Genomic DNA, 25285 nt, shown 5'->3' on the forward strand with positions numbered 1-25285 from the left:
ATAACTCAGTGCCCCCAGGCAGATTTTCTATATTCCCTTAATATTTCTTTGTGCCTTCTGGTGGCAATCTATTATTTTGTGCATTTCACACAATTTAAATATGCTTTAGCCGAGAACAACTCAAATCTTCTGAACAACTCAAATCTTCTGAGAGTGAATAAATACACACATCAACATACTATGCATTATACCTCAGATTGTACCTAGTCCACTTAATTGCCACCTCCAACATTTTGCACAGCACCATAGAGCACGCTGTTGTTCTTTCTGTTTTCTTCTGGACAGTGAGGAATGTAACCTTGGGTCTTCGCCCAATTCTCTACCATCACTATATACCTAGTCCTCTTTTCTTCCCTTATGTTTTGAGGCTGGGTCTGGCTAAGTTGACCTGTGAGACCATGAAATTAAATTCCTCCTGCCTCAGCCTTTAGAGTAGTTGGGATTCAGGTCTGTGCCATCCATCTTAGGGTATGCATTATTCTTAATAATTAACTGTATAATCAATCTCTAGTTTGAGACTCATTCCTTAACTGGGACTGTTAAGAAACTGCTTTTTAATGCACAAAGCACTTCAGTATCAGTCAGTGATGCTTTGAGCTGAGGACATGGCTCAGTAAAGTTCTTGCTGGGCAAGCATGAGGAACTGAGTTTGCTTCACAGTACCCATGTGATGTCAGCAATATATCTCTAATTCCAGCAATAGGGAAATAAATCCCTGGACCTCATTGACTAGTCAGTCTGACCAAATCAGTGAGCTCTGGGTTTAATGAGTGATTCTGTTTCAAAAACTAAGGTAGAGAATGGTTGAAGATGACCTCTGTACCCCTCAAAATACATGCACACACCCATGTAAATGTACACACATATACACATACACACATATGCAAAACAACAAACTTAAACGATACCTATGACCTCTGGTTGAGCAGTAAGCCATTTTCTACTTTTGGGTTCATGACACTGTCAGAACATTGGAGTCATAGATTCTCTCAGCAGGGCCACAGTAGGGCTGCCTACAGTTGTCAGTCCTGAGAACATTGCCTTCCTCTGCCATAGATGCCAAAATTTGACTTGAGCAAGTTTAGCTTTACTGAGAATACAATGAAAGTTTTTGTCTGAACCACTAAACTATGGATAATATTGTACTAATCGAAGCCTTTTTTGATTTTTCCAATGAATGCAAGTCTTTTTATGCTTTACTGTAGTCTATAAGTTGCATTGTATCTAAAAAACAAAACAAAACAATGTCCATAACTTGAAATTGTTATTATTGGAGCTACTGGGGGAGGAAGAAATGATTCCCATAATAATGTTGATTGATGCAGTATTGCCACAGATCTTCAAGTGGTAAAAGCTCACAAGACCTCTGAATACAAAATGCAGTAAGTTACATCCCTGTATTTGTGTTTTAGCATCTAGAAGAGATGAAATGCTCTTTCTTCATCTCTAAACCACTAAATCCACTCTAACCTCTATAAGCCATGAAGCCCCTTGTGGACCACCAGAGGAATAGTCGTAAGTTGGACAAGTGACCTAGGAGTGCCAACCTGATTGCTGCATTCCAGTTCAAGGTGTGCCTTAGTCTTTCCTAGTCTCGTGACACGTGCTTCCTGGTAGAAAATAAACAATCTGTAGGATTTAAGAGAATAATGCAACTAACTACTACTCCTGAACATACGATTCCTGAAGGAATCTAAGGTGGCATACAGGAACTGGAATTCTCCAGTTACCACAGTATTACTCAGAACAGCTAAGACATCAAATCGGCCTAGATGCCCATTAACAAATGAACAGATAAGGACATGTGTACATAGTATTGTCTAGCCTTAGGAGAATGGAATGATGTCATTTGTAATAAAATCGATTGAATTAAAGATCATGATGTCAGACTAAATAAGCTAGATGCAGAAAGATAAGCCTTACACGCTCTCACTCCTGCAGAATCTGGATTTCTAAAACTTACATAAAATTACATGGAAAAGAAGAGTTATTCATTTTTCTCTCATTTCTGTAACAAAATACTTGACAAGAAACTTGAGGGAGGAAGGATGCATTTAGGTTCACGGTTTGAGGGGACACTGTCATGTCCTAGAAGGCATGGTGGCAAGAGAGCAAGACAATTGGTCATACTGTCTTCTGGGTCAGCTGGCTTCCACCTTTCCTTGCTGTGTTAAGTCCAGGACCTCAGTCCAGGGCATGGAGCTGCCTGCATTCAAGGTGAGCTTTTCTTTCTACAAACACGTTCATAAACATGCCTGGTGGTACACCACCTGGCTGATTCTAAATGTAGCCAAATCAACAACAAAGAGTAATCATGACAAGAACTATTTAGGAGGAAGAAGGGAACTAATGTCGGGGGAGGTACAAAAGTAGATAATGGGCGTTGAATTCGATTAAAACATATTATCTATGCATATACAGACATAACATGAGCTCATTATTTTGTATAATAAATAGCAATAAATTAAAATGCAGTTATAAATGTTGCTCATGTACCAAAAAGGGTTGTTTGTTTTAGGAAGTTTATTATAGAGCAGCAGTGCTAATATCATTCATTCATTCAATCTTTATTAAGCACTACCATGTGTCAGCCTATTTATTATAGGTTTGTGGGACATCGCAAGTGATTCTGTCTTTGCCTTCATGAGGTTACATTCTTAAGAAGGCAGGTTTTCATCACTAAACAAAAGTAATGAAGACATGGGAACACAGGAAAGGAGATGGCTTTGCTCTGGCAGAAAAGGCAGGTGTTTTAGTTCTAGGGATTTACTCTGCTGAGATGCAACATCATGACCAAAAAGCAATTTGGAAAGGAAAGAGTTTATGTTGCTTACACATTCATCTAAAGAGATCAGTGCAGGAACACAAGGCAGGAACCTGAAGGTAGAGATTGATGCTGTGGCCATGGAGAGTGCTGCTTACCGACTTGCTCCTCTTGTCTTGCTCAGTGCCATGAGCCCACATTAAGCTGGGTCCTCCAACATCAATCATCTATCAAGAAAATATGCTCCACGGGCCGCAGGCCAGTCTGGTGGGGATACTTTCTCAACTCTGGTTCTCTCTTCTCAGATGACTCTGGCTTGTGTCAAGTTGACATAAAGATAGCTGGCACAGCAGGCCTCACTATAAAAGTGACAAGTGAACAGAAGCCAGAAGGAAAAAGCGGAGGCATGCTTTTCTGCTGCTGGGTGCTTTTGTGAATATGACAGACTCTTACCTCAGGTTTAGGATATTGCTCAGTGATAGGGTAGGTACTTTTATCATGCATACAGTCCTGGGTTCAGTGCTCTCCCTTTTATGTCTGGGGACAAAGGTTTTATAAGTTTAGTCTCCGTGTTGATCATTTGGTAAATTTTTTTTTTTTTTTTTTTTTTTTTTTTTTTTTTTCCTCTGAGTAGCACCAAGTTAAGTACCATGGCTTCATGAATAGCCAGTACCTTTTGGCTACAGAAAAGCAGGTACAACCCCACACATAGGCATTTTGATGAGCAGGCATACTGGAGGGTTTGCTTGCTGGTTACTTCTGTGAAGTGCATAGGATTCTTTGTGAAGGAAGGCATCCTTAAGGCATCTGATGAAATTCTAGGCAGGTAGGACAACAGGGATGAAGACCCTGAGGCAAGAGGAAGGACCAAGTTCATGGAAGCCAAGGTAACTAAATTTGAAAGCAGCATCCAAATAAATGGCAGGGTGAGGCTTCAGGTTCACTAGCGTTGACTATAGATCTAATAAAATAATCTGTTATACTTGTATTCTAAAAATTCCTTTGCATGTTATTGTATATGACTTCTAGCCCATCAAAAGACGTTTAAAGCGGTTTAAGTGATTTAGCTATATAATACCATTAGCAACTATGGGGCTTGGGATTTAAATCCTGATTGAGTGTCTCAAAGATCAGTTAATAATTTGCAGCCATTGAACCTTTATTACATATCACCAAGTCTCTCACTGGTCTGTACTCATCAAAGCAGCTCTTTTTGAACTCTGTGCTGTGACTTGAAACATCCTATTACTGTTCTTCTGCACTGTAGTTAAATTTAATAGATTAAAACAATTCCCTTTTTTTCTTAATGTAGATATTTTGCAGAAAACCCTTTGTCAATTTTCTCATTTTAATGGGTCTTTAAATATTACCTTTTAAAAAAATCATAACAAACTCTGGCACTTTTGTTAACCCAAATTATGCCATTGTTCAGAAATTAATAAAAAAAAAACCCTTCTATGATACAAAGAATATTCCATCTATTAATTCAGACTTCCCTTTCAATATCTTCCAGTTGGAGATGGAAAAGCTCCAGCTCCAGGCCCTTGAACAGGAGCACAAGAAGCTGACTGCCCACCTGGAGGAAGAAAGGGGCAAGAACAAGCATGTGGTCCTGATGCTGGTGAAGGAGTGTAAGCAGCTCTCGGGCAAAGTCATAGAGGAGGCTCAGAAGTTGGAGGAAGTCATGGCGAAACTGGAGGAGGAAAAGAAAAGGACAAGTGAGTTAGAAGACCAGCTCTCCGCGGAGAAACAGAAAAGCGCTGGGATGGAAGCTCAGCTGGAGAAACAGCTCTCCGAGTTTGACACGGAACGGGAGCAGTTGCGTGCCAAGCTGAACCGAGAAGAAGCACACACCACTGACCTTAAAGAGGAGATAGACAAGATGAAGAAAATGATGGAGCAAATGAAGAAGGGAAATGATGGCAAGCCTGGCCTCTCCCTCCCACGGAAGACAAAAGATAAGCGCCTGGCTTCCATATCTGTGGCAACAGAAGGGCCTGTGACAAGGTCTGTCACTTGCCAGACAGATGCAGTGACAGAAAGCACTGACCCTGTGAAGAAGTTGCCTTTGACTGTACCCATAAAGCCTTCCACAGGGAGCCCCCTAGTTCCCACAAACACAAAAGGGAATGTGGGCCCCAGTGCCCTGCTGATTAGACCAGGTATTGATAGGCAGGCTTCCCACAGTGACTTGGGTCCCTCTCCACCCACTGCCCTACCATCAAATGCAAACAGAATTGAAGAAAATGGACCAAGCACAGGCAATGTCCCTGATGTATCAAATAGCACACCCTCAACTCCTAGTAGCACTGCCCCTGCCACTGCTCAGACACCAGGCACAGCACCCCAGAACCACTCACAAGCCCCCCCTGTGCACAGTTTACATTCACCGTGTGCCAACACTCATCCAGGTCTCAACCCACGCATCCAAGCAGCTAGATTTAGATTTCAGGGCAATGCAAATGACCCAGACCAGAATGGAAATAACACTCCAAGTCCTCCTTCAAGAGATGTTTCTCCTACGAGTCGTGACAACCTAGTAGCCAAGCAGCTAGCTCGGAATACTGTGACCCAAGCGCTGTCCAGATTTACCAGCCCTCAAGCAGGTGCTTCTTCAAGGCTTGGAGCATCTCCAGGAGGGGATACTGGCACCTGCCCTCCAGTTGGTCGAACCGGTTTAAAGACTCCTGGGGCAGCACGAGTTGACAGAGGAAATCCTCCTCCTATCCCTCCCAAAAAGCCAGGGCTCTCCCAAACTCCTTCTCCACCACACCCCCAACTGAGGGCCTCCAATGCAGGGGCCAAAGTTGATAACAAAATTGTGGCTTCACCTCCCTCCTCTTTGCCACAAGGGGCCAAGGTAGTAAGTGAGGAGAACGTCCCTAAGTCATCCTCCCCTCAGCTGCCACCAAAACCATCCATAGATTTAACTGTGGCACCTGCAGGCTGTCCCGTTTCGGCCCTGGCCACGTCTCAGGTGGGTGCCTGGCCTGCTGAAACCCCTGGACTGAACCAACCCGCATGTTCAGACAGCTCCCTTGTCATTCCCGCCACCGTTGCCTTTTGCTCTTCCATAAACCCTGTTAGTGCCTCATCCCGTAGCCCCGGTGCCTCAGACAGCCTCTTGGTAACAGCATCAGGTAAAGGGATTAAAAACTTATACCCTTTTATAAAGAATGTGGCCTATTCTCTGACCTGTTTCAATTCCTTTCATACTGTCTTGAAATATTTTTAATACTCTCATTGCCCACTTTCTCATTTCTTCTCTCTCTCTCTCTCTCTCTCTCTCTCTATATATATATATATATATATACATACGTATATATCTCTATATATATATATATATATATATATATATATATATGTATCTTTCTCTCTCTTTCGTTTTGTTAATTTTTTTTTGTAATTTTCTTTAAGGCTATGGGGTGATGGTGATTCATCTTGCTCTGTGAATTGTGGTTACATCATTCTAAGTGCTTTTCTTGAAAATAACCTGAAAATAGTAGTGGTTTGAAGTCCACAGAGACCATTAATTTAGAGAGACTGAAACATTTTCAGGGGAGGAAAGAGTATCCCTTCTTATGAAATATTTATCTCTCAAGACCTCAATATTAATGGCTCATCCTCAGTGTGCTTTCAATTTGGTCCTTTTAGGATGGCATAAGAAAAAAAATCCTTCCAAGTCCCTCTTTGTACAACTCTGGATTAACTCTGGATTGATGGGGTTGATTCTGTAATTAATAGATTCTGAAGGCTCCTATCAGTTTGGTATGAACATCCCTTTTTTACCCTCAACAAAAGAATGTGAATATTCATAAATCTCAGTTACAAACTTGGTTTAGTTTGAATGGCATGTACCTCTTTGGATAAGGTATTGTTGTCCGACACTTGAGCCCAGATGGCTTCCACGCCGCATGGGATATGACAGTTCCCATTGCATGAGTGCATTCTGATGTCGCTCAGTCTGGGAGTTCCACAAAGAACTAGATGTTGTTGTTGTTGTCTATAGTTATGGAAGCATTGCTTTTCTATTATCATGGCTAAAGTAGATTCATGCTTAGGGTCAGAGCTCTGTTGAGACAGCCAGTGCTGCTCTCCTCAGACATTTGGGATTGGCAGACTCTATTGGCTCTGAAGAGCAGAGATTTAAACATGAAAGGGAAATTTTAGTAGCATCACATTTAAAACTTAAAGCATGGAGCACAAACTACAGTTCTGAAGCCAGTGAAGGAGCTAAGTGCTTCAGATTGCCAGACTGCATGCCTCTAATTCCAAGCTGTTCTGTTGAGGTTCAGCATTAGGGGAGGTTGTTTTTATTTTCGAGGGCAAAGCTGAGAATCAGAAACAGCATGCACTTTGGAGTTAATAGATTGGTGTTAGAGATGAGGCCCCATTGTATATACCTGTTTTTGCTGATTCCTTTCATCATGAGCAAGTATTTTCTTCCTTAAGTTGGAGTTTATAGTGCTCAGAGAGAGGGTGGCTGGAGGGAGACTTGGAGACTGTAACATATCAAGACATGGCACTGAACCCGTGACAGCATGACTAATCCCCACCTGGGGTGGCGGTGTTGCTTACAGCATGTTTGAGAACTTGCTTTAGAAATGATCTTACTGTCGTTTTGTGATGGTATAGATAGGCATGGGAAGCTCCCTAGTTTTCTCTCTAAAATAGTTCTATTATGTTTGATAGGTCTTGGTATTGCTTGGAATTTTGTTGGCTTTCCCACTAGTTAAACCTGCCCTAAGGAGAGAGGCATTTGGTACCATCCAGAACAATCCAAACACGGAACTTGAAACCTATAGTCTTCTGGAAAGCAGTGGCTCCAGAGTCATTTGGAGCCATGACAATGCTCTCCTGTAACTGTACAGACTGTATGTAGGCAACATTTCCCAGGGCAAAGGAATGCTGTCAACTGGTTCTGTTTTTAAGTACAAAGCCATCTGTTTTTTGATACCTTGAGGCTCTGCCAGCCGCTGCCTCGGTAGGCACTATGATTTCAAGTCCAGTGGCACACACCCTTTAGTAATCAACAGAGAAGCTCTAAAGCAAGCATGTGTGACTGGAGAGAAGTTAAGTTTTAAAGATGACTAACTTCCAATCAGTTAAATATTTGCCCAAACAACTGTTTGTATTCAGTGGAATTCTGGATAAAAGAAGCCAGGACTCTTAAAAAAAAATTACCTTTACTTATCTCTGAGGTACCAAGGAGAAGTGAATAGGAGATTTGGATGAAACAGTAGCCACTGAAGATATGTCAAGTCGGTTCCTTGTCTGCTTTTCAATTTTCTAGTTTGGCCATAGTGTTTTCAGAACTGTAGGATGCCCTTCAGTGGAATAGCAGACTTCTGTCTGACTGATTATAAAGTGTGAATCTTCAGGGCAGAAGGGTGGCACCAGGGGGGTCTTAGTCCCTTAGCAGGTGTTTGGCAGGCATCTCTTTATGTACTCTGAAGGCACAAGCGTTAGCGTGAAGCATGCTTGTATAATTACAGAACTCAGTTGCAGGTGCAGGCCACCCTAAGCTTCCCAAATTAGTGTTTCACCTGCATTGCATTTAGTTTGTTCCAGTTCTTTTTGAAAAGAGTATTTTGGTGGTGCTGGGGATCCTATGCAGAGCCTAATGCATGCCAGGCAAGTGCTCCACTACTGTGCTCCACTGCAGTCTTTGCCACAGCAGCACCCACTTCAGCTAGGAAGCACCAGAGCTCCCTACATCCTGCTCCTTAACCTGGCTGTGCCTGAGTGAGCTTGTTCCTCTTCAGGTCATAAGCATATAGGAGGTCATTAACTTTCCACTGGCACCATTGTAGTTGCTCAGGAACAAAGCCAAGGACAGTGTACCTGCCAGATGTCTGGCAGAGATTGGTTCCCATTTCTTTGATCATGTGAGCAAGCATTCAAACGGCAAAATTAGTTCATTTATGCCCTTTTGTAGTTATAATCCTGGAGAGAAATTATTTGTAAGCAATTAGCTTTGTCATCTACAATGTAAACTCTTGAACCCAAAATTAAGACTATTTTTCCAGCAGAAGGATGCTCTGACTTATCCTCATGATGGAGACTCTTTATTCCTCCTCGCCCTGGATCTCAGGATCTTTCTCTTGAGATGCCTGTGTCCCTGCCACCTTCTGTCTATAACAGTGAGGTGAAATTCCAGAAGGAAGCTGGAGTGGCAGAGGGGTCTCTTTTTAATGGGTTGTAAAGCACACTAACTAGAGGCGACTTCAGAGCAAATCATGAACTTATAAAATAACATTTTAAATTCTAAATGAATAAGAAATTCTTACCAACTTGTCAAATGAACATATATATTCCAATGGTTACATGGAGAAGGTTAAAGCAGGAATCACTCCAAACAATGCTTGAACATTTCTCTTTCTCTCTCTCTTTCTCTCTCTCTCTCCTCTTTTCTTCCTTCCTTCCTTCCTTCCTTCCTGTGGTTGTTTTTCTTCTTGCTATTATTTCTTTTATAAATTTCATTTCATTTGGTTCAGACTTTTTTTCCTTCCTTAAATATATTTTCTAAAGTATACTCATGTATGATTGGCTTGAATGCTAAAACGCAAAATAAGAATGGTCTGGGCTGTGACCTTAACCCTCTCCACCCTCTGAAGCTGGTGCCAGAAGCTGTTCTCAGCTCCTCTTCCTCTGCCATTGCATGTCCCCACTGTTTCGTGGCCTGCTATGCAAAACCTCACCTTTACTAATGTTTGCCTACAGTGCTGTGTAGCTGAATGACTTTCTAACATCTGTAGAGTAGCTGTATGGATTCAGGTTTATTCTGTCCTTCACTAACGCAGTTAATCACATATTAAGACTTCTCTGGTGGTTGAGAATTTCAGATGAATACTAGTGTTGTGATGAGGTCTTTTTTCCCCCCATATTTGTAACAGGATTTATTAAAATAAATTGTGTTGGGAGAAAATTGGAAATTATAGTAGAAATATAACATTTGTTTAAAATGTAAGAGCTTAAAGTTTACAATATTTACAAAACATTTTCTTTTGTGAAGACTTAAACATTTTTTTTTAAGTCCTCCAAGGAAACTGATACTGCTTCCTTTGAGTCTGACTGGGGAAATGACAACACTTCATGGCCTAATGATTAGGAACATTTTTGAATAAGGCCTTTTACCTTTCACATGAATGGGGTCTTCCAGAAGATTATATCCATAATTGAATATTTCCATAGAAAACAATTGGAAATATGTATTTGTATTGTCTCCCCCAAAGCCTAGAACTGTGGTTTAAAAAAAATAAGAGCAAACTTTAGTATGTACACATTGGTATTCATGGAAGAATATCAAGAGCCAAGATTCCTTGAATGAGATATAAAGAGATGAAAGAGTGTGTGTGTGTGTGTGTGCGCGCGCGTGTGTGTGTGTTTGTGTGTGTGTGTGCATGCCTGAGTACACGTGTACATGTTTGTGTGCTTGCGTGTACGCGTGCCTGTTGATAGCATGAAGCAGACCCCCCTCCCTGTTCTGCTGGGGACGGTAGTGTTGATGCTTCCCTGTTGCTTGTGTTTGCTTTACAGTCAAGGTGTCCTACCTTGGTGTTTATGATTTTCTGTCTATCATCCATTTCTAATAAGTACTGATTTAATTTTTGTGGGCCTGTTTTTTTTTGTTTGTTTGTTTTTAAGAAAATACAAAAGGTAAAATGTACCAGAGAGGAACCTTCTTGTAAGTATGAAGTAAAAATACTACTTTTCTAAGAAGACCTAATCGATATGGATGGGGAAATATTATAAAGATTTGAGAAAGATTGAATTTTATAAACATTTTAATTGTCTATCATTGCTCTCCTGATACGATAAAACAATAGATAATCCATGGATTCAAACTATTGGCTATAAAGATCTAATTTTGAAATTTCAATGTTCCATGGATTTCTATTTGCATAAATGGCCTCTCTCTGATTAATTTTTATAAAGAATTTTTAATATTCTGAGAAGCTTCTTTGATAGATACATACTTTAAATGTATCCTGGTGCAACTAAGGCCAAAACTTTGTGATTAGTCATAAGAAATGAATATTACATTCATATTAGTGTAACTAATACCTCTGTAGAGGGAAGGAAAAGCATACCTACTACATCTTGCTAAAGGGAATGTTACATATACCCATGGAAAGTCTGCCTGAAGAGTATATATGTGTAGTTATATACAGCACTGCTTAAAAGTATTGGGTCTTGCTCATTGTATTCAAGTCGAAAGGACACAACTACCAATTAAATAAACATTTGTACTTTACTGTTTTTACAGCCTTTTGATCAAGGAAGGATTCACAAACTTTTCCAGGCTATATGCAGCCGACTTCACACTCTTAACAGATTCTCTTCTAAAGCCGCTAAATACTGATGAGAACTATCTAACCACGATAACGCTTACAATCATTGTAAAGCTGTATGGTAGAGCACTCTGCTTTGTTGGCCAATTTTAAAAGTTTGTTAGTCCTGCCATGAAGATGGCAAGAGATGTTAGTTTGCAAAACTGTTATTGAACTGTCATACAATATGGCCATATATATATAAAATTTCTGTTAGCTTTTAACACCCATCACCCATTATTTGTTTCTCAAATATGGAAATGCAAGAAGTAGAACAAACTCTTTGATAGAGTAATGCCCATTTCTTGGTTTATGTAAAATAATTATCTTAGAAACATTGTTGAAGAAACTCGTTGAAGCTATGGTGATATCTTACACCTACTTTATTTACACTGCCATTTCAGTATTGAAATTGAGGTAGCCTTTACATAATTTTAGGATTCAAAATGATTTTAAATTCTAAATCGAAATTTAAGTTTGTGAAGTGTGGTAGCAGTCTTGGTCTCCTAAATCCAATTATTTCTTTAACTCTTTTTTTGTGCCAAACTGACGACTAAAAATAACATGCCCCCATTAAGGTTAATTTAATTAGCACCAGATAAGAAGTCTAAAGATAACAGTATGAGTTTGTGCTAAGAAAGTATTAACAGATTGATAATGTTAGAAACCATGTAATCTTCTAGGGACACATGTTCATGTCTCTGTGTGTGTGTGTGATTCAAAAAGGAATGGAAGTATCTGTCTTTTCTTCCTGTTCTCTAACTAGGGTCACTTTAACCTACAGGCTGGTCACCCTCCCTAACCCCTTTGCTAATGAGTGGTGGTCCTGCCCCCCTGGCTGGCAGGCCCACCCTTCTTCAGCAAGCTGCTGCCCAGGGAAATGTCACTTTATTATCAATGCTGCTTAATGAAGAAGGACTGGACATAAATTACTCCTGTGAAGATGGCCATTCTGCCTTGTATTCTGCTGCTAAGAATGGACATACAGGTAAAAAAAAAAAAAAAAGCAAAGCAAAGCAAAGCAAAGGAAAGGAAACGAATCGAAACCAAACCAAACCAAACCAAACCAAACCAAACCAAACCAAACCAAACCAAACCAAACCAACAATGCCTTACCTTAATACACCTGGCAGAAGGATGGAAAACCAAAGGCAATTAAATCACTGTTCTGAGCTAAAGGTCCACTTGGAGTTCTTTTTCTTTCTTTTCTGGGGGTGGGTTGGGGTGGGGGGAAGAGAACAGGGAATTTTTTTAAAGTCTAATGAATATTTAAGAACCCAATTATGCAGTTCCTAATGGTAAAATGTAGAGCCAGTGGCAAAGTCGATTTTCTCAGATGCACAACAAAATTTATTGTTTATATAGGGATATTCTTAAACACACATGCGAATCAAACTGTCCATCTGAGCTCACTCTTGTCAGGACCGTGTGACCCTGATTCCTTTGGTAGGAATACCTGCTATGGGAGAAGCAGATCTTCCAGACTGTTAGGCTTACGTGTTGAGTGCCTGCCATAGAGAGGTTTTTACCAGTTAGGAAGAGTGGCCTTGTAAACATTTATAGTTCTTTAGATTATTTTTTTTTTTGAGAACTGAAAACTTACTATAAATGATCTGTCACTGAAGAGTAAGATTTTTTTTTTTACTCTTTAAAATGCAAATCTTGCAGTTAAATATACTAAAACGTGTGGCACCCCAGAGAAAGAGACGACTTGACTACACGTTCTAAGTTACTAGGGAATGTGCAACGTGAACTTCTTCCTCGCTGGCCAGATAGATGCAGTGCTCTCCAGAGCTAAGGAGACTCAGTAGTTTTAAAGCATTTCGGAATTCAGAAGCACTGGGGGAATTTTCTTCCTGTAGAGAGATTAAATTTAGATCATGCACTATTACTTATGATACTTCCCTGTTAGTGATGTTTGTGTCCCAGGTGGCTTTCTGTGGGCTTTCCTTGATCTTCAAGTAGCCAAGTGTAGGATGGCCCACATAGAAGTGCTTTGATGATTAAATTAGCATCCATCATGCGGTAAGGGTATAACTGTATAAATGCAATTTGGTAAGTAGATCTGATTCTCTACCCCAAAACATTATTTTGAAGAAACTCTGGCTAAGAATCTAGCCAAGTATTTTTCTTGTATGTGGTATTCCTTTTTTACTCATCAACAACTCCCCTTGAAACATTTTTTAAAACCATGTCTTGGTGGCTTTGGAGATAATCTGTCTTCAGGGAAAGAGATGGCTGTCCATGAGAAAGTCTTTGGCATGCCACATCCAGCAGGACAGAAGTGTCAGGTCAGCCTTTGCTGTTAGATCTCTGCACAGTTTATAGGGAGCCTGGCTCATCACTGCACTGAATTAAAGTGGCTTTCTGTTAAAATCCTGTAGACTGTGTGCGATTGCTGCTGAATGCAGAAGCCCAAGTCGACGCTGCTGATAAAAATGGCTTCACACCCTTGTGCGTCGCAGCTGCTCAGGGACATTTTGAGTAAGTGATGCTCTTCATTCTTCTTTTTCCTATGAAAGTGACCCCCTTTTTTTATATTTGGCACAGATTTCACTCCTGCTAAGTATGTAAATGAGTGGTTAATATTCATTGACAAATCCACTGAACATATTTGACTGTTCAAATGCAAAGCAGGACCTTAGATTTGTTCTTCATACTAATAGTTAAGTGCTGTATCAAAAGAAGTGTGTATGTGTCTAGTCTGTATATAGTCTGTATATAGATGTATATAGTCTGAACAATACATCAGTGAACTTGCTTCTGGAAAAGGTCAACATTAGCAGTGGAGAACAAAGTAAGGAAGGCTGAGAGCTTTGTTTTCTCTTGTCTATAAAAGCTTTTGTTAGTGCTAACATTAAAAGTAGAACATAGAATTATATTGTTTATTATAATCCTATTATTCTATGATAAGGTAAGTTGATAGTCCCAAATACTCATGTTTCTTTATTTATAATTAAGAGAAAAATCAAAGCAAGGCTTTTGCAAACTGAAAGTAGTTCGAGTCCAAAGGGAACCTATCAATTAATATGCACATAACTTTAACAATGAGTTCTAAAAGGAGCTTCCAAGTCATTAAGTACAGATATTTCTTTCTAAAACTAAAAGTCACATTTTAATAATAGAATATAGCCAAATTGCTGTCCTTCCCGTGCTGAGCTGGCAGGTTGTGAGGAATATGTATTGTTGCCACCTTTAAGATCCATCTGTCCAGAGAGAACTATTCTTCAACAAATTACAGAATCCATGGCATTTTGGTTATAAGTCTTAGCCTTCAACAGCTGAGCTACTTCCTCAGCTCAAACTATGCAATTCTTAAAATAAAGCTTTTTAAAGTTCGCATCAGTGTTGTTAATTATAAGTGTGTTCTCCAGTATTCCGAAGGCGGCCTTCAGTGTCTAGTGTCATTTCTCTTGTGTGTCTGTCCTGCGCCACAGCAGCCTGGCTTCAGTCTTGGAAACCACAGCAGCTACTTTTGCTGTTGTTACCTTCTGGTTATATTCTGTGTCCCACTGAAAAGATCTCTCCTCCTGGCTTGTGTTTCAGCCTTCGTCACTTTCATATTTCCAGGCCATCTGTAAGCATCTTTCTTGGAGGATGTAACTGTCACAGAACTGAAGCATGGATAGCTTTGGAAGGAGGAACCCTATGGAAATTCAGTAATTAGTAAATTTAAAGAATGTGCTATACAAATATGTCAGTGCGTTACTTAAAAAAATATATATGTAAGCCAAATACTGAAAGAAAATAAACCTCCCTAAAGGCAGATCCTTCAGTTTGTTCAAATTCTATCTCTGTGTTGAACTAGTCACAAAGTCACAGTCTGGGCATTACCTCCTTTTCTTCTTGAGTCTGTTTCTGTGTAGCTGTGTCCTCAGAAGCCAGCTACCACCCAAAGAGACTGCCTCTTCCATCTTTCTCCCAAGGCAGCCCATTTCCCATCCCCCTGTTCCTTTTTATAGAGGAGGCACATGGTGCCCGGCTGTCTATGCTATTTATAATCAGTTTCTTGAGTGAATAAAAAAAAAAATCACAGAATGATTCAGCAGCTTCATGTTTTTTTGTCAAGGCAAAAACCATTTTGAATCACAAATAATATGTATACCAAGCATGATTATACCACTTAACCTAAGAAGTCAAACCCGTTCCTGGGGCAACTCCTGTAAAAGTTGGTAAGAAGGATCCTGAGCTAGGTTTGGACATTTATAAAGGGACAGTTTTATGTTTTCATAAATTTTGAGACTAAAGTGTCTTTTTTTAGTCATATGAGAGTGATAGCAATGCAATAACATTCATAAGGTCTAAATAAAATAGTTGATATATGTCAATATGCAGGCTTACTCAGGCATGTTACCTGGATTTAATATCTGGTCGGGGAGCGCTTCTCAGCTGACACCTCATTTGTATGTAACTAATCATAATTCTACGTACAGATGTATAGAATTACTAATTGCATACAGTGCCAACATTAATCACTCTGCTGCTGGAGGACAGACACCTCTGTACCTGGCCTGTAAAAATGGAAATGAGGAATGTATCAAACTCCTGCTGGAAGCTGGCACTGACCGGAGTGTAAAAACCAGAGTAAGTACCCATTTGGGAGAGTGCTCCCTGACATATGTGATTTATATTATGTCTGAAAACGAGGCATATAGGTTCAAAAACCACAAACTTGTGTATATTTAATATAGATGTCTATATATGACAGGTGCAGATTCTTTGTCATTATTCCCTATAGAAGGCAGTATAACTAATGGGTACGTAGCATATGCACTGTAGACAACATTATAAGGAAAATGGAGAGGACTTGAGTGTATGGAAGGATGTATGTAGGCACTATGTAAATGCTACAGTGTTTTGTATGAGGGATGTGTGCGTCTCTAGGAATTCAGAGGCCAGGGTGAAGAAGGCACAATGTAACTTTAGAATTAGCCACCCACAAACGCTGAAGGACAACTGCGCATGGAAACCCACTCATTAGTTGTGCTGTAGCTTTAAGGCTCCTGAATTGGAAAGTGACCTCTATTTGAGTCTCCGGCTTGCTAATTAAACATCTCGCCCATTTTACCTCATGAGTCATTCAGATTCTGAGGCTAAACCTAAAAAGGGGGATTTTGGTACTCTTAGCGTTTCAGAATTAGAGAAGACAACAAATATGTAAGTTTTTATTCATTGAACAGATACTGTTCTCTGATGCTATTACATAATTTCTCTGACAAGAACCAATCACTAAGTATGAATATCAGCAAAGATAACACGGCCAGATATGAATATTTTCCATGGTAAATTATTGTTAAAAACAAAACAAATCCCCAAATGATTTTTATTTATTTTTAAGTTTTTATTAAATTTTAATTCTTTAATAAAATTAAGGTTCTTCATGTACATGTATGGGTGTTTTGGTTGTAGGCATGTCTAAACCACTTGTATGCCTGGTTCCCCTAGAGGATTTGACCATCTCCCCAGATACTCTTTTTTTTTTTTTTTTTTTTTTTTTTTTTTCAGAAAATCTGAAAAAAGTAGTTTAGTTCACATTTCTTTATTTTATTTATTTTATACAAGAAATACTTGGTGTTTGGGTACATTCACTACAAAATCCTATCTTATAGCTAGAAGATAAATGAATTTTGCATCATCAGGCTGAATAAGTAGTCCAACATGGAAGGTTAAATCACATCCTGTTGAGAACACACATCAGTGCCCTGAAGCTAGCTCTGTTGGGCTGAACAGATTGTTTAGACGATACAGAAAACACACTGTATAATTGATAAGTGACTTCATGGGAAATAATTGTGTCTTATGCCTTTTAATGGTAAGGTAGCAAAACAAAGTGAAATGTGGAAGGGTTTTTGTCTTGTCTTGTTCTTTCCTAGAAAGACTGTTTGAAATTTGTAAATTAGGAAGTTAATCAGCACCTATTCTCTGTGGCCTATGTAAGGGTTATTACCCTGCAGAAGAAAGCAGGGATCTGTTCTACCTGACTGCAAGGCAGACCATACCCTGCTCTATTAAATGCCTTTGTGGTCTCCTCTTGGTCAACTGAATTTTACTGCTGTGAAACCCAGAAGGAGAAAAAAAGTCCTCAAGGGTCAGCTCAGGAAAAGCTCACAATACTTGGTATACATTGAGATGGTTCCTACTTACTGGCTAATTTTCTTAGCTTTTACATTATCAAATGATAGTGTTTTTTTTTTTTTTTAAATAAATAAATAAATAAAAAAAACAGAACTGTGATACTATATGCCTGTAATTCCAGCACTTGGGAGGTAAAAGGACTATATCAAGTTCTTAGCTATCAAGGAGTGCATAGTGAGACCTTTCCACCCTCTCCAAAAAAAATTAAAAAACAAAAAGTTTTATAGTTCATTGAAATATATTTAGTATAACAATATGGAATTCTATATAAAATGATCTTAAAGATACAATATAAAGGCGGAAAAACACAACACAAATCATTTATTTGATAAAAAAAATTTTGAGGACAAATAAGAGTTTCTATGTTGCAGGCAGACTCACCTGTGTGTCAGAATGAGAGACTATGAAGGGAACAGGGATTATTTCCTAGGATCAGACTTATCAATTTTAAAGGCATTCCTTTATGCTGGGCATGACTGATAGGCTGGTGGACCTTCCCCATCAGAGGGTCAGGTTCACTTTATCTGGAGGGAGGCTTGGTGATCTACAGTTTTAACAAAGTCTCAGAGGGTACTGAGGTTGCAGAACTGAGGACCACTGCCTGGAGCTTGTGACTACTCAAGAAACCAGCTAAGTGGGCAAGGGGTTGGGGCAGAGCAGTTCATTCTAGAAAATGGTCTCGGTGATTTTAGTTGGACCATTTTCTAAGTGAGAACTGATTAGAATCACAGAAGTTCCTAAGGAGAGGCCCACAGATATCAGTGAGCCAGAACCTATTGGGCTTTGTTTTTTCTATGTTCCTACCTTTTTCTTTTTACCTAGAATCTTTCCTTCTAGAATCGTTGGCATTGAAATTTTCAGATCATTCTAGTTAGGCCACTGCACTGGTAGTAAAACTGGTTTGCTGAAGTGTTTTTTGGTGCATTACTAATTAATACCATTATTATGATTGCATATGATTTTAAAAGTTCATTAGGATAAAGTTCACTCCATTTTTTTTTTTAATACTAAATTGAAATTCTGGTTGGACAAGCATTAACACTCAGGAGTAGGCAGGACCTGCTCACTCCAGATGGTAACTGTTAGGTGAAAATGATTATTTAGCAGCAAACATGAATCACAGTTGTGGGAATTAGTGTCACCAGTAAAAGTCAGAGAACGTGACTATTCATCAGGAATAGTCAAGAGTGCCTCCATTCCCGGATGCAGTGGTTCATGACCAAGAGAATTTAAGAGGTGGACTTAAAATAACACAGTTCTCATAATTAGTGTTATTCTCAACCTTTTCTGCCTGGTCACTGTATTTTCAGGATGGCTGGACACCGATTCACGCAGCCGTGGACACTGGTGATGTGGACAGCCTCAAGCTCCTGATGTACCATAGAGTGCCTGCCCGTGGAAACTCTCTGAGGGCAGAAGAGCCCAAGTCAGGCTTATTCAGCCTGAATGGAGGAGAGAGCCCTTCGGGTCCATCTAAGCCTGTGGTTCCTGCAGAACTCATTAACCACGCTGACAAAGAAGGCTGGACCGCTGCCCACATTGCTGCTTCCAAAGGTTTCAAGGTGTGTCTGGTAGCTGCTGGCCCCATCACCCAGTTGTAAATGTGATGAGTGGTATAGTCATTCATAATTGATCCGGTTGCATTTAGGCTGAGTAAACAGAAGTGGAGTAATACCTTTGCAGGTGATGAGCTGCTGATACAAACTGACACTCATTTCTCTCTAGAAGATATGTACCATCAGGGACATAAGAAAACTTTCATTTCTTTTATTTTTAAAAATATTTAATTTATAAGGCATACAAGAGTAAATCCAAATATTTTATTTCACCTGTGTTAGGAAGGAGAGGTAATTAATGGAATTAGTTCATACTAGTTGCGGGGAGGGAGGATCAGAATGTAGACTCTTTTCTTAGGCTCTTTCTATTAGGAACAGTAGACCAGTAATAAGCTATTAGGATGCTCCTGATGGCTAAGACATTAGCTAAGCATGCTAATGTCTGCAGAGAACATGTGTTCTTAGCTCTTAGACCAGCAGGAAGTTCTCAAGCTATAAGTGTAGAATAAAGACACAAACGGGGGAGCTGTCATTCAAGGTGACGGACAGGCATAAGATCAACACCTCAATCCGTGATATGGAAAAACAGAGATTATGTGTTTTAAAAAACGGGACTTTGGGGAGAATCACATTGGGAACGGCTCATTCTCAATGAGGTAGAAATTATTTAGAGTCCTGTAGACTACTGGAGAGAACAATCTAGGTAAAGAGAAAAGTAAAAGTAGAGACACAGAAGTAGGGAGGAGGTAGCTAGCGGCCCTGAGTAAGCGAGCTAAGGAAAATAGGAATAAAATAATGCTGGGGGGGGGGTCATTGCTGGTGGGGGGGGCTTCAGTAACATTTAATAAGGAGCTTGACATAAAATTACCATTGAATATACAGCCAGTGGGGGATTTTTTGAAAAATAAGGTTAAATGTTTCTTCAGTTTAAATTATTTAAGAATAGTATTTGGACCACCTGGGATGTGGAGCACTTGGATAGCCGAGAGGACCACAAGTGGTGGAAGGTGATGGGAACAAGGGTCATGATGAGAGGTATAGACAGAAATGTTCAAGGCTGGGCTGAAGATGGGTTAGTGGGCAAAATGCCTTTTGCACAAGCACAAGGAACTGAGCTTTGATAAATAGCACCCACATAAGAGCTGAGCATGGCCGCATGCTCTTGCAACTCCAGTACCGAAAATGTGGATACAGGGAGATCCTGGGAGTGGAGGGTGGAGCCTGCTGGCCAGTCAGGATAGATGAAACCAGAGTTGTGCTCAAGGTGTGATTCTGCCTCAAAATGTAGGGTGGAGAGCAACAGAAGATACCTCCCAAATCACTTTCTGGCCTTCACGTGCACACACACAGGCAAGCATGCATGCTCACATATTCACACCCCACCACCTCCAGACACACATACACGACAACAAACAAATGACTAAGGATAGAAGAAGAGTAGACATGGGAAAGGAGTAGAGCTGAATGGTGAGATAATAGTTTGCAGGAAAGAGTAAATGAAAAAGCATCGATCAGTGAGCTAGATGGTGATTTGCGTTATCCTTGAATTAAGCACAAGATTCAGTCATTCCACATCAAAATGTCTGTTTGGAACTGGTAGGTCTACTGTAGACACCATGCACTTCACAATTCAATTTTTAAAGAGAGAGAGAAAAGAAAGGCATGATTTATTCAGGGCTTCTTAGCTTATATTCCCTTTCCTGTTACTCTTGAACTCAAAGGGAAGGAAAAGTCTAAGAACTGATATGTAGGTAGCACTGGAATGGAATACAAGAGCATCCAGTGTAAAATATTTTAGGAAACAAAAATGAGAAGCATAAGCCATTCAAGTTTGAACTTGCAGATGCTCAGAGACTGGCAATCTTGGTGACAAGATAGTCTGTTGCTCACATCACAACCATCTCCAAAACCAATAAATGAAAGAAATAAATAAAATCTCTGTGATTTATGAGTAGAAGTGGGTTATGAATACACTTAGCCTTAGGAACAAAACAGAAAATAAGCAGAGGTCTCTGGCCTAAGGTATTTGCCTGCCCTACCTCTTCTGCTCAGTGAGAGGAACCCCCCCCCCATCCTCCCCCACCCTCTGCAGGGAGCTAGCCTTCAGTGAAGGATAATGCTGTTGCTTCACAACCTCTTGAATATGAAGTCTTCTTAGTCCCAGGGTTTTGATCATTAATGATGGTAACGATGGTATTTCAATTGATCCCTCAGACCCTGACAGGCACAGTGCTCTCCTTCACGGTTGTGTAATGGGAATCTGACCTCTTTCTCTCAGAATAGGACTCTTCTGCGTCCTCTTATTTTTAAAAGCATGCGATCAATGTTTTGATGTGAGACTTTAAGGAATGATTGACAACACAGTCTGCTAAGCTGTTTAAGTAGTAAATTCTCTTAGCCCTGGAGTGGGCATTTAATCTTCCATTTTGACCTCTTTATTTCATGATTAGGACATCTAAGCCCGAGAGGGTTTAATAGATAGCGGTTGGGAATGAAGCCCAGATTTCCTGATTTCATTAGTCTCTTTCACCCTACATCCTTCCTTTCTAGTCAAAAGCGTTGTGAAATATATCTGCCTCACTTGTCTAAAACAATGTTTCCGTTCTGGCCTAGATAGCTTTCCCAGATTATCCATTTATAATAATTTGCTAAGGTTTTCAGAAACAATAAATTACAACTATCAGTGTGTAGTAAATCACTCTAGTCTAACCACAATAGATCCTTGAAAATGGTGTCAGTCGGCCACATATGGAGTCTGTATGAACCGGAGGTATTGCTCAAGAAACTCAGACTCAGAGACAAACACATGCGGTGCATTCTTTCTCTTATGCAGATCCTAGCATTTTACTGGTAATCTGTATGCGAGCGAGCGTGGGTAGAGGCTATGCACCTGGAAAGAGTGTTGGGATATTCATTTAGGACTTGTTCCTGCAAACACCAGGGGGAAATACCAGATGAGAATATAGTTAGTTTTAACAACTTGACAAGAATCAGAGTCAGCTAAGAAGCAGGAACCTTGATTGAGCAATTTCTTCGGTCTGATTGGCCTGTGAGCATGTGGGATGTGTGTAGGGCATTATCTTGATTAATAATTGATGAAGGAGGGACCACCCACTGTGGGTAGTGACCTACTCCTACCTCTCACCTCCACCCCTTGGCAAGTGGTTCTGTATAAAGAAAGCCCATTGTGCAAGCCATGAAGAGCAAGAAGGTCAAGAGCTGCCCCCCATAGCTTCTGCCTCAGTTCCTGTTTCCAGGTCCCTGTCTGGAGTTCCTTCTCTGACTTCCCTTCATAATAGACTATAACTTGTTAGCTGAAATTAACCCTTTCTTCCCCAAGTTGGTTTTTTTTTTTTGGTCATGATATTTTACCATATCAAAAAAAAAAAAAAAAAGTAAACAAGAATCAGAGGGGAGGGGGCCCTCAGAAAAGGAAAAAATGGGGGAGAGGACTGAAGATCAACAAAACAAAGTATATGTGAAAATGTCATCATGAACCTGCACAGATTACAGTGGAGAATGGTGGGATTTTAGAGATTGAAGGGACAGAGGTCAACCATTCTGGCCCCTCCCTGTGCACTATACATGAAGAGATGAAGTGTGGAAAATGGTTGAATTAATTTCTCAAAGATGGCTCCTGCAGAATTCACTTTCCACATCAGTGCTTGCTTCTTTGCAGTCCTGGTTGGTTTTCCTGTGGTTAAGTTTGATCGCCTAGCCATTACTGTCTAACAACAGCTGCTAGAGAGAGGGCTGAACCAGGCATAAGCCCAGTCTTTGTTTCCTGGAAGCAGATCAAAGAACTTCTGAGTGAAACTCTCTCTTTCGTTGTGAGAACTTTGAGAAGTCAAGGTCTTGCCAAAGAACTGAGAAGATTGGAGTTGGACTCCTCTGTTACTGATAAAAGCTTACGTTCCCAAACAAACCGTCCTTATTCATTTATCTATTTATCTTTTTCACTTTTGATTCCTTTTGTTTTCTTTGTTGGTTTGTTTGAGATATGGAGGTCTCTACAATAGACCTGCCTGTGTAGCCAGAACTGTGGTCTGGAACTGCCTGGGTAGCCCAGACTAACTATCAGCTCACAGCAGTCTGCTATTCCTAGCCTCTCATATGCTGGGGTTAGATACACAAGCCACCATGGCCAGTTTCCCAGAGTATTTTCTATTGGGAGATTGTGTGACTTGTCTTTCTGTGGGTGGGCGAGACTTCTAACTTATCTGTAGCCATGTCTGTGGCGTCCTATCACTCGTACCCTTCTGTGGTTCCCTTACCTTGTTTAATATTATTAGTATCCAATACAATCCCTCTTCCCAGGGCTTCTAACACTGCCCCATGCTCCTTTCTTCTCTGACTACACTAGCAATTCTCAGCATCCATTCTGGTGGGCCTCCTCCTGATTTTTGTTTTGTTTTTAACAGGCGCATCTGAGTTTTAGCTTCAACTTTGTCTTCTGCAGCAACTAGTCCCAAACTTATTTCCTCATGTCTGCCTTCTGAAGACTTTTCTTTCCAGAATCCCCAAAGTCATTTCTAGTCAGTCCTCTGGACAGACTACGTCTCTCCGGTTGCCATCTTTAACGTATTCTTGCACTGTGATAGGATTGTCTGGGGTTTACAGGGCTTTTAGCCTTAGGAGTATGAAACATTTTCTCTTACCTGTAGTAACCACTTCTGTTTTCCCATGGCATGGGTGAGATAGAATGAAGGTTCACAAAGGTTTGTATGGTACCCAAGACTTGTATTCTTCTCACTTAGGTCTTGGCTGCAAAGACAATTAGATATTAGAAATCACCGAAGTTTTCCCTCATTGCATGGAATTGTATAACAAGCTTGAAGAGGGGAAAGCCAGATGAGGTATCTAGGAGGCACCAAATCAAGAGAACCAGATATCATTTAAGATAAATAGAAATCTATGATTTTAATTATGTGTAAATGAGTGTATCTAAATGTCGGAAGGTGTACTTGAGTTCACATGCTCATGGAGATCAGAGGCTTCAGATCTGTCCAGAGCTGGAGTTTCAGGCTGTTTAGAGCCACAACATGGGTACAGGGATCTGAACTCCTGTCCTCTGCAAGAGCAGTGAGAGCTCTTAACACTGAGCCAGCCCTCCAGCCCTGAGCTCTCTTTATGTTTTCTCTTCTGTGATCATTTTCTTTTCCACTTAAGATTCAGTGAAAAAAAATGAATGCCATAGTACATGTAAATAAAGGGAAGGATCTCCTTAAATACCCATTCCAGAACATTAGGTGAAGGTTAAAGGAACACTTGCTTAGGTGAGGCAGCAGTGATTGATAGACAGAAACACAATGGGGGACATAAACATAACCAGGGTCAACCCCTCAGCCAAATGTGGACCTGTGCTGACTTCCGCTTGCAGCTGTCACCTGTCTGGCTTTAAACTCCTTTTCCCTTGTCATTCTGTACTTTCTTCTTTGGTACCTCACAAATATAGTCTCTCAGGATTCCAGAATCTTGTCTCTATGTCTTCTGAGTATTCTCTGAGACTGTCGAAAATTATTCTGAGTTCTCAGGGTATCTCTGTACCTGCAGGACCAAACATTTTGTTTGCCCAGTGTGGTCTTGTTTATTCTTCTTGTCCCAATGGAACTATCCATTGTGGGCTTTTACTCTTCAAACAGCTCAGCTTAGAGAGGTACATGACAGCCCTATTGATGACCATGTTTGCTTTTGAGTCACCAAAAGGTTCAACATGGTCATAACTGTCTGCTCATCTCTTAATTTTCCTGAACTGAAAGAAATACTAGGCTTCTGTCTTTAACCTGCCTGAATTCCTTACTACATGAGTTCAAACGAGCAACACAACTCTAGATTTTCTTTCTTAGTAAATCAACATTGGTTATATTTGCTCCCTCATTCGCTGCATGCACCCCAGCCTTACGCCTTCTCATCTGTGCTTCATTGCAGGCTCCACCTTCTTTAAACAGCCATGGGTGGGACCTATCTGACAACTAAATGTGGAGATGTAACTAGCCTACTTCATATTCTGATACAGCTCTGTCACCCTTAGGGTAGGGTCTTCCGATTCTCACTGCATGCACTCTGTCATCTTTCCTAGTATGTGTTGTTTGCTACCCACAGGAATGACTGACCACTTTCTGGCTTTGCATCTATGATTCCCATAGTCTCAAATGGCTTCTTCACTTGTCCTGACCCTGTCTGCTAGAAAATATCTTAGTTAAATTTTCCAGCTCAAGATTCGGGTGTTGCCAAGGCCTCTCTTCACATTTTCCTTACATAGTTTGTACTTTACTATAATTGTTTGCATGCGTCTCTCTCCCCTTCTTTCTTTTTAATAAGCAAAGCTTTCATCTTTGTATGTGCTGCTTCTAGCAGAGACTATGGCTCCCAAGTAGTTTCTTGAACCAATAGGTGAATGGACAAGGTGTCCTTTTATAATGGGTCTGTTTTCTCACTCTCTTCCTTGCCAGTATATCTTTCCAGTGCATCCATCAGGTTTTACAACAGAGCTGATC

General features: G+C 40.3%; 1 protein-coding gene and 1 long non-coding RNA gene across 6 annotated transcripts in view; one reads left to right on the forward strand and one right to left on the reverse strand.

Annotated features, from left to right (window-relative positions):
- Nucleotides 1–25285, forward strand: part of Cttnbp2 (cortactin binding protein 2) — a 146347-nt gene that overhangs the window by 69290 nt on the left and 51772 nt on the right. For 2 of the 5 annotated variants that reach the window (XM_076913670.1, XM_034518963.2), the window contains exons 4-8: nt 4278–5904; nt 11882–12085; nt 13482–13581; nt 15531–15681; nt 18543–18794. In XM_076913670.1, coding sequence (XP_076769785.1) covers nt 4278–5904; nt 11882–12085; nt 13482–13581; nt 15531–15681; nt 18543–18794 — 2334 coding nt within the window. Of the gene's footprint in view, nt 1–4277; nt 5905–10411; nt 10452–11881; nt 12086–13481; nt 13582–15530; nt 15682–18542; nt 18795–25285 lie in introns of all 5 variants that reach the window. The other 3 variants (XM_076913669.1, XM_034518964.2, XM_076913668.1) reach the window with 3 other exon arrangements.
- LOC143434566 (uncharacterized) lies at nt 2524–15015 on the reverse strand. The gene is made up of 4 exons (XR_013104169.1): nt 14932–15015; nt 12214–12305; nt 4341–4457; nt 2524–3613 (listed from the first exon to the last, which is right to left on the reverse strand). It is a non-coding gene; the product is annotated as an uncharacterized LOC143434566 (long non-coding RNA).

The sequence above is a fragment of the Arvicanthis niloticus genome, chromosome 15 (genome assembly GCF_011762505.2).
Source record: "Arvicanthis niloticus isolate mArvNil1 chromosome 15, mArvNil1.pat.X, whole genome shotgun sequence".
Taxonomy (NCBI): Eukaryota; Metazoa; Chordata; class Mammalia; order Rodentia; family Muridae; genus Arvicanthis; species Arvicanthis niloticus.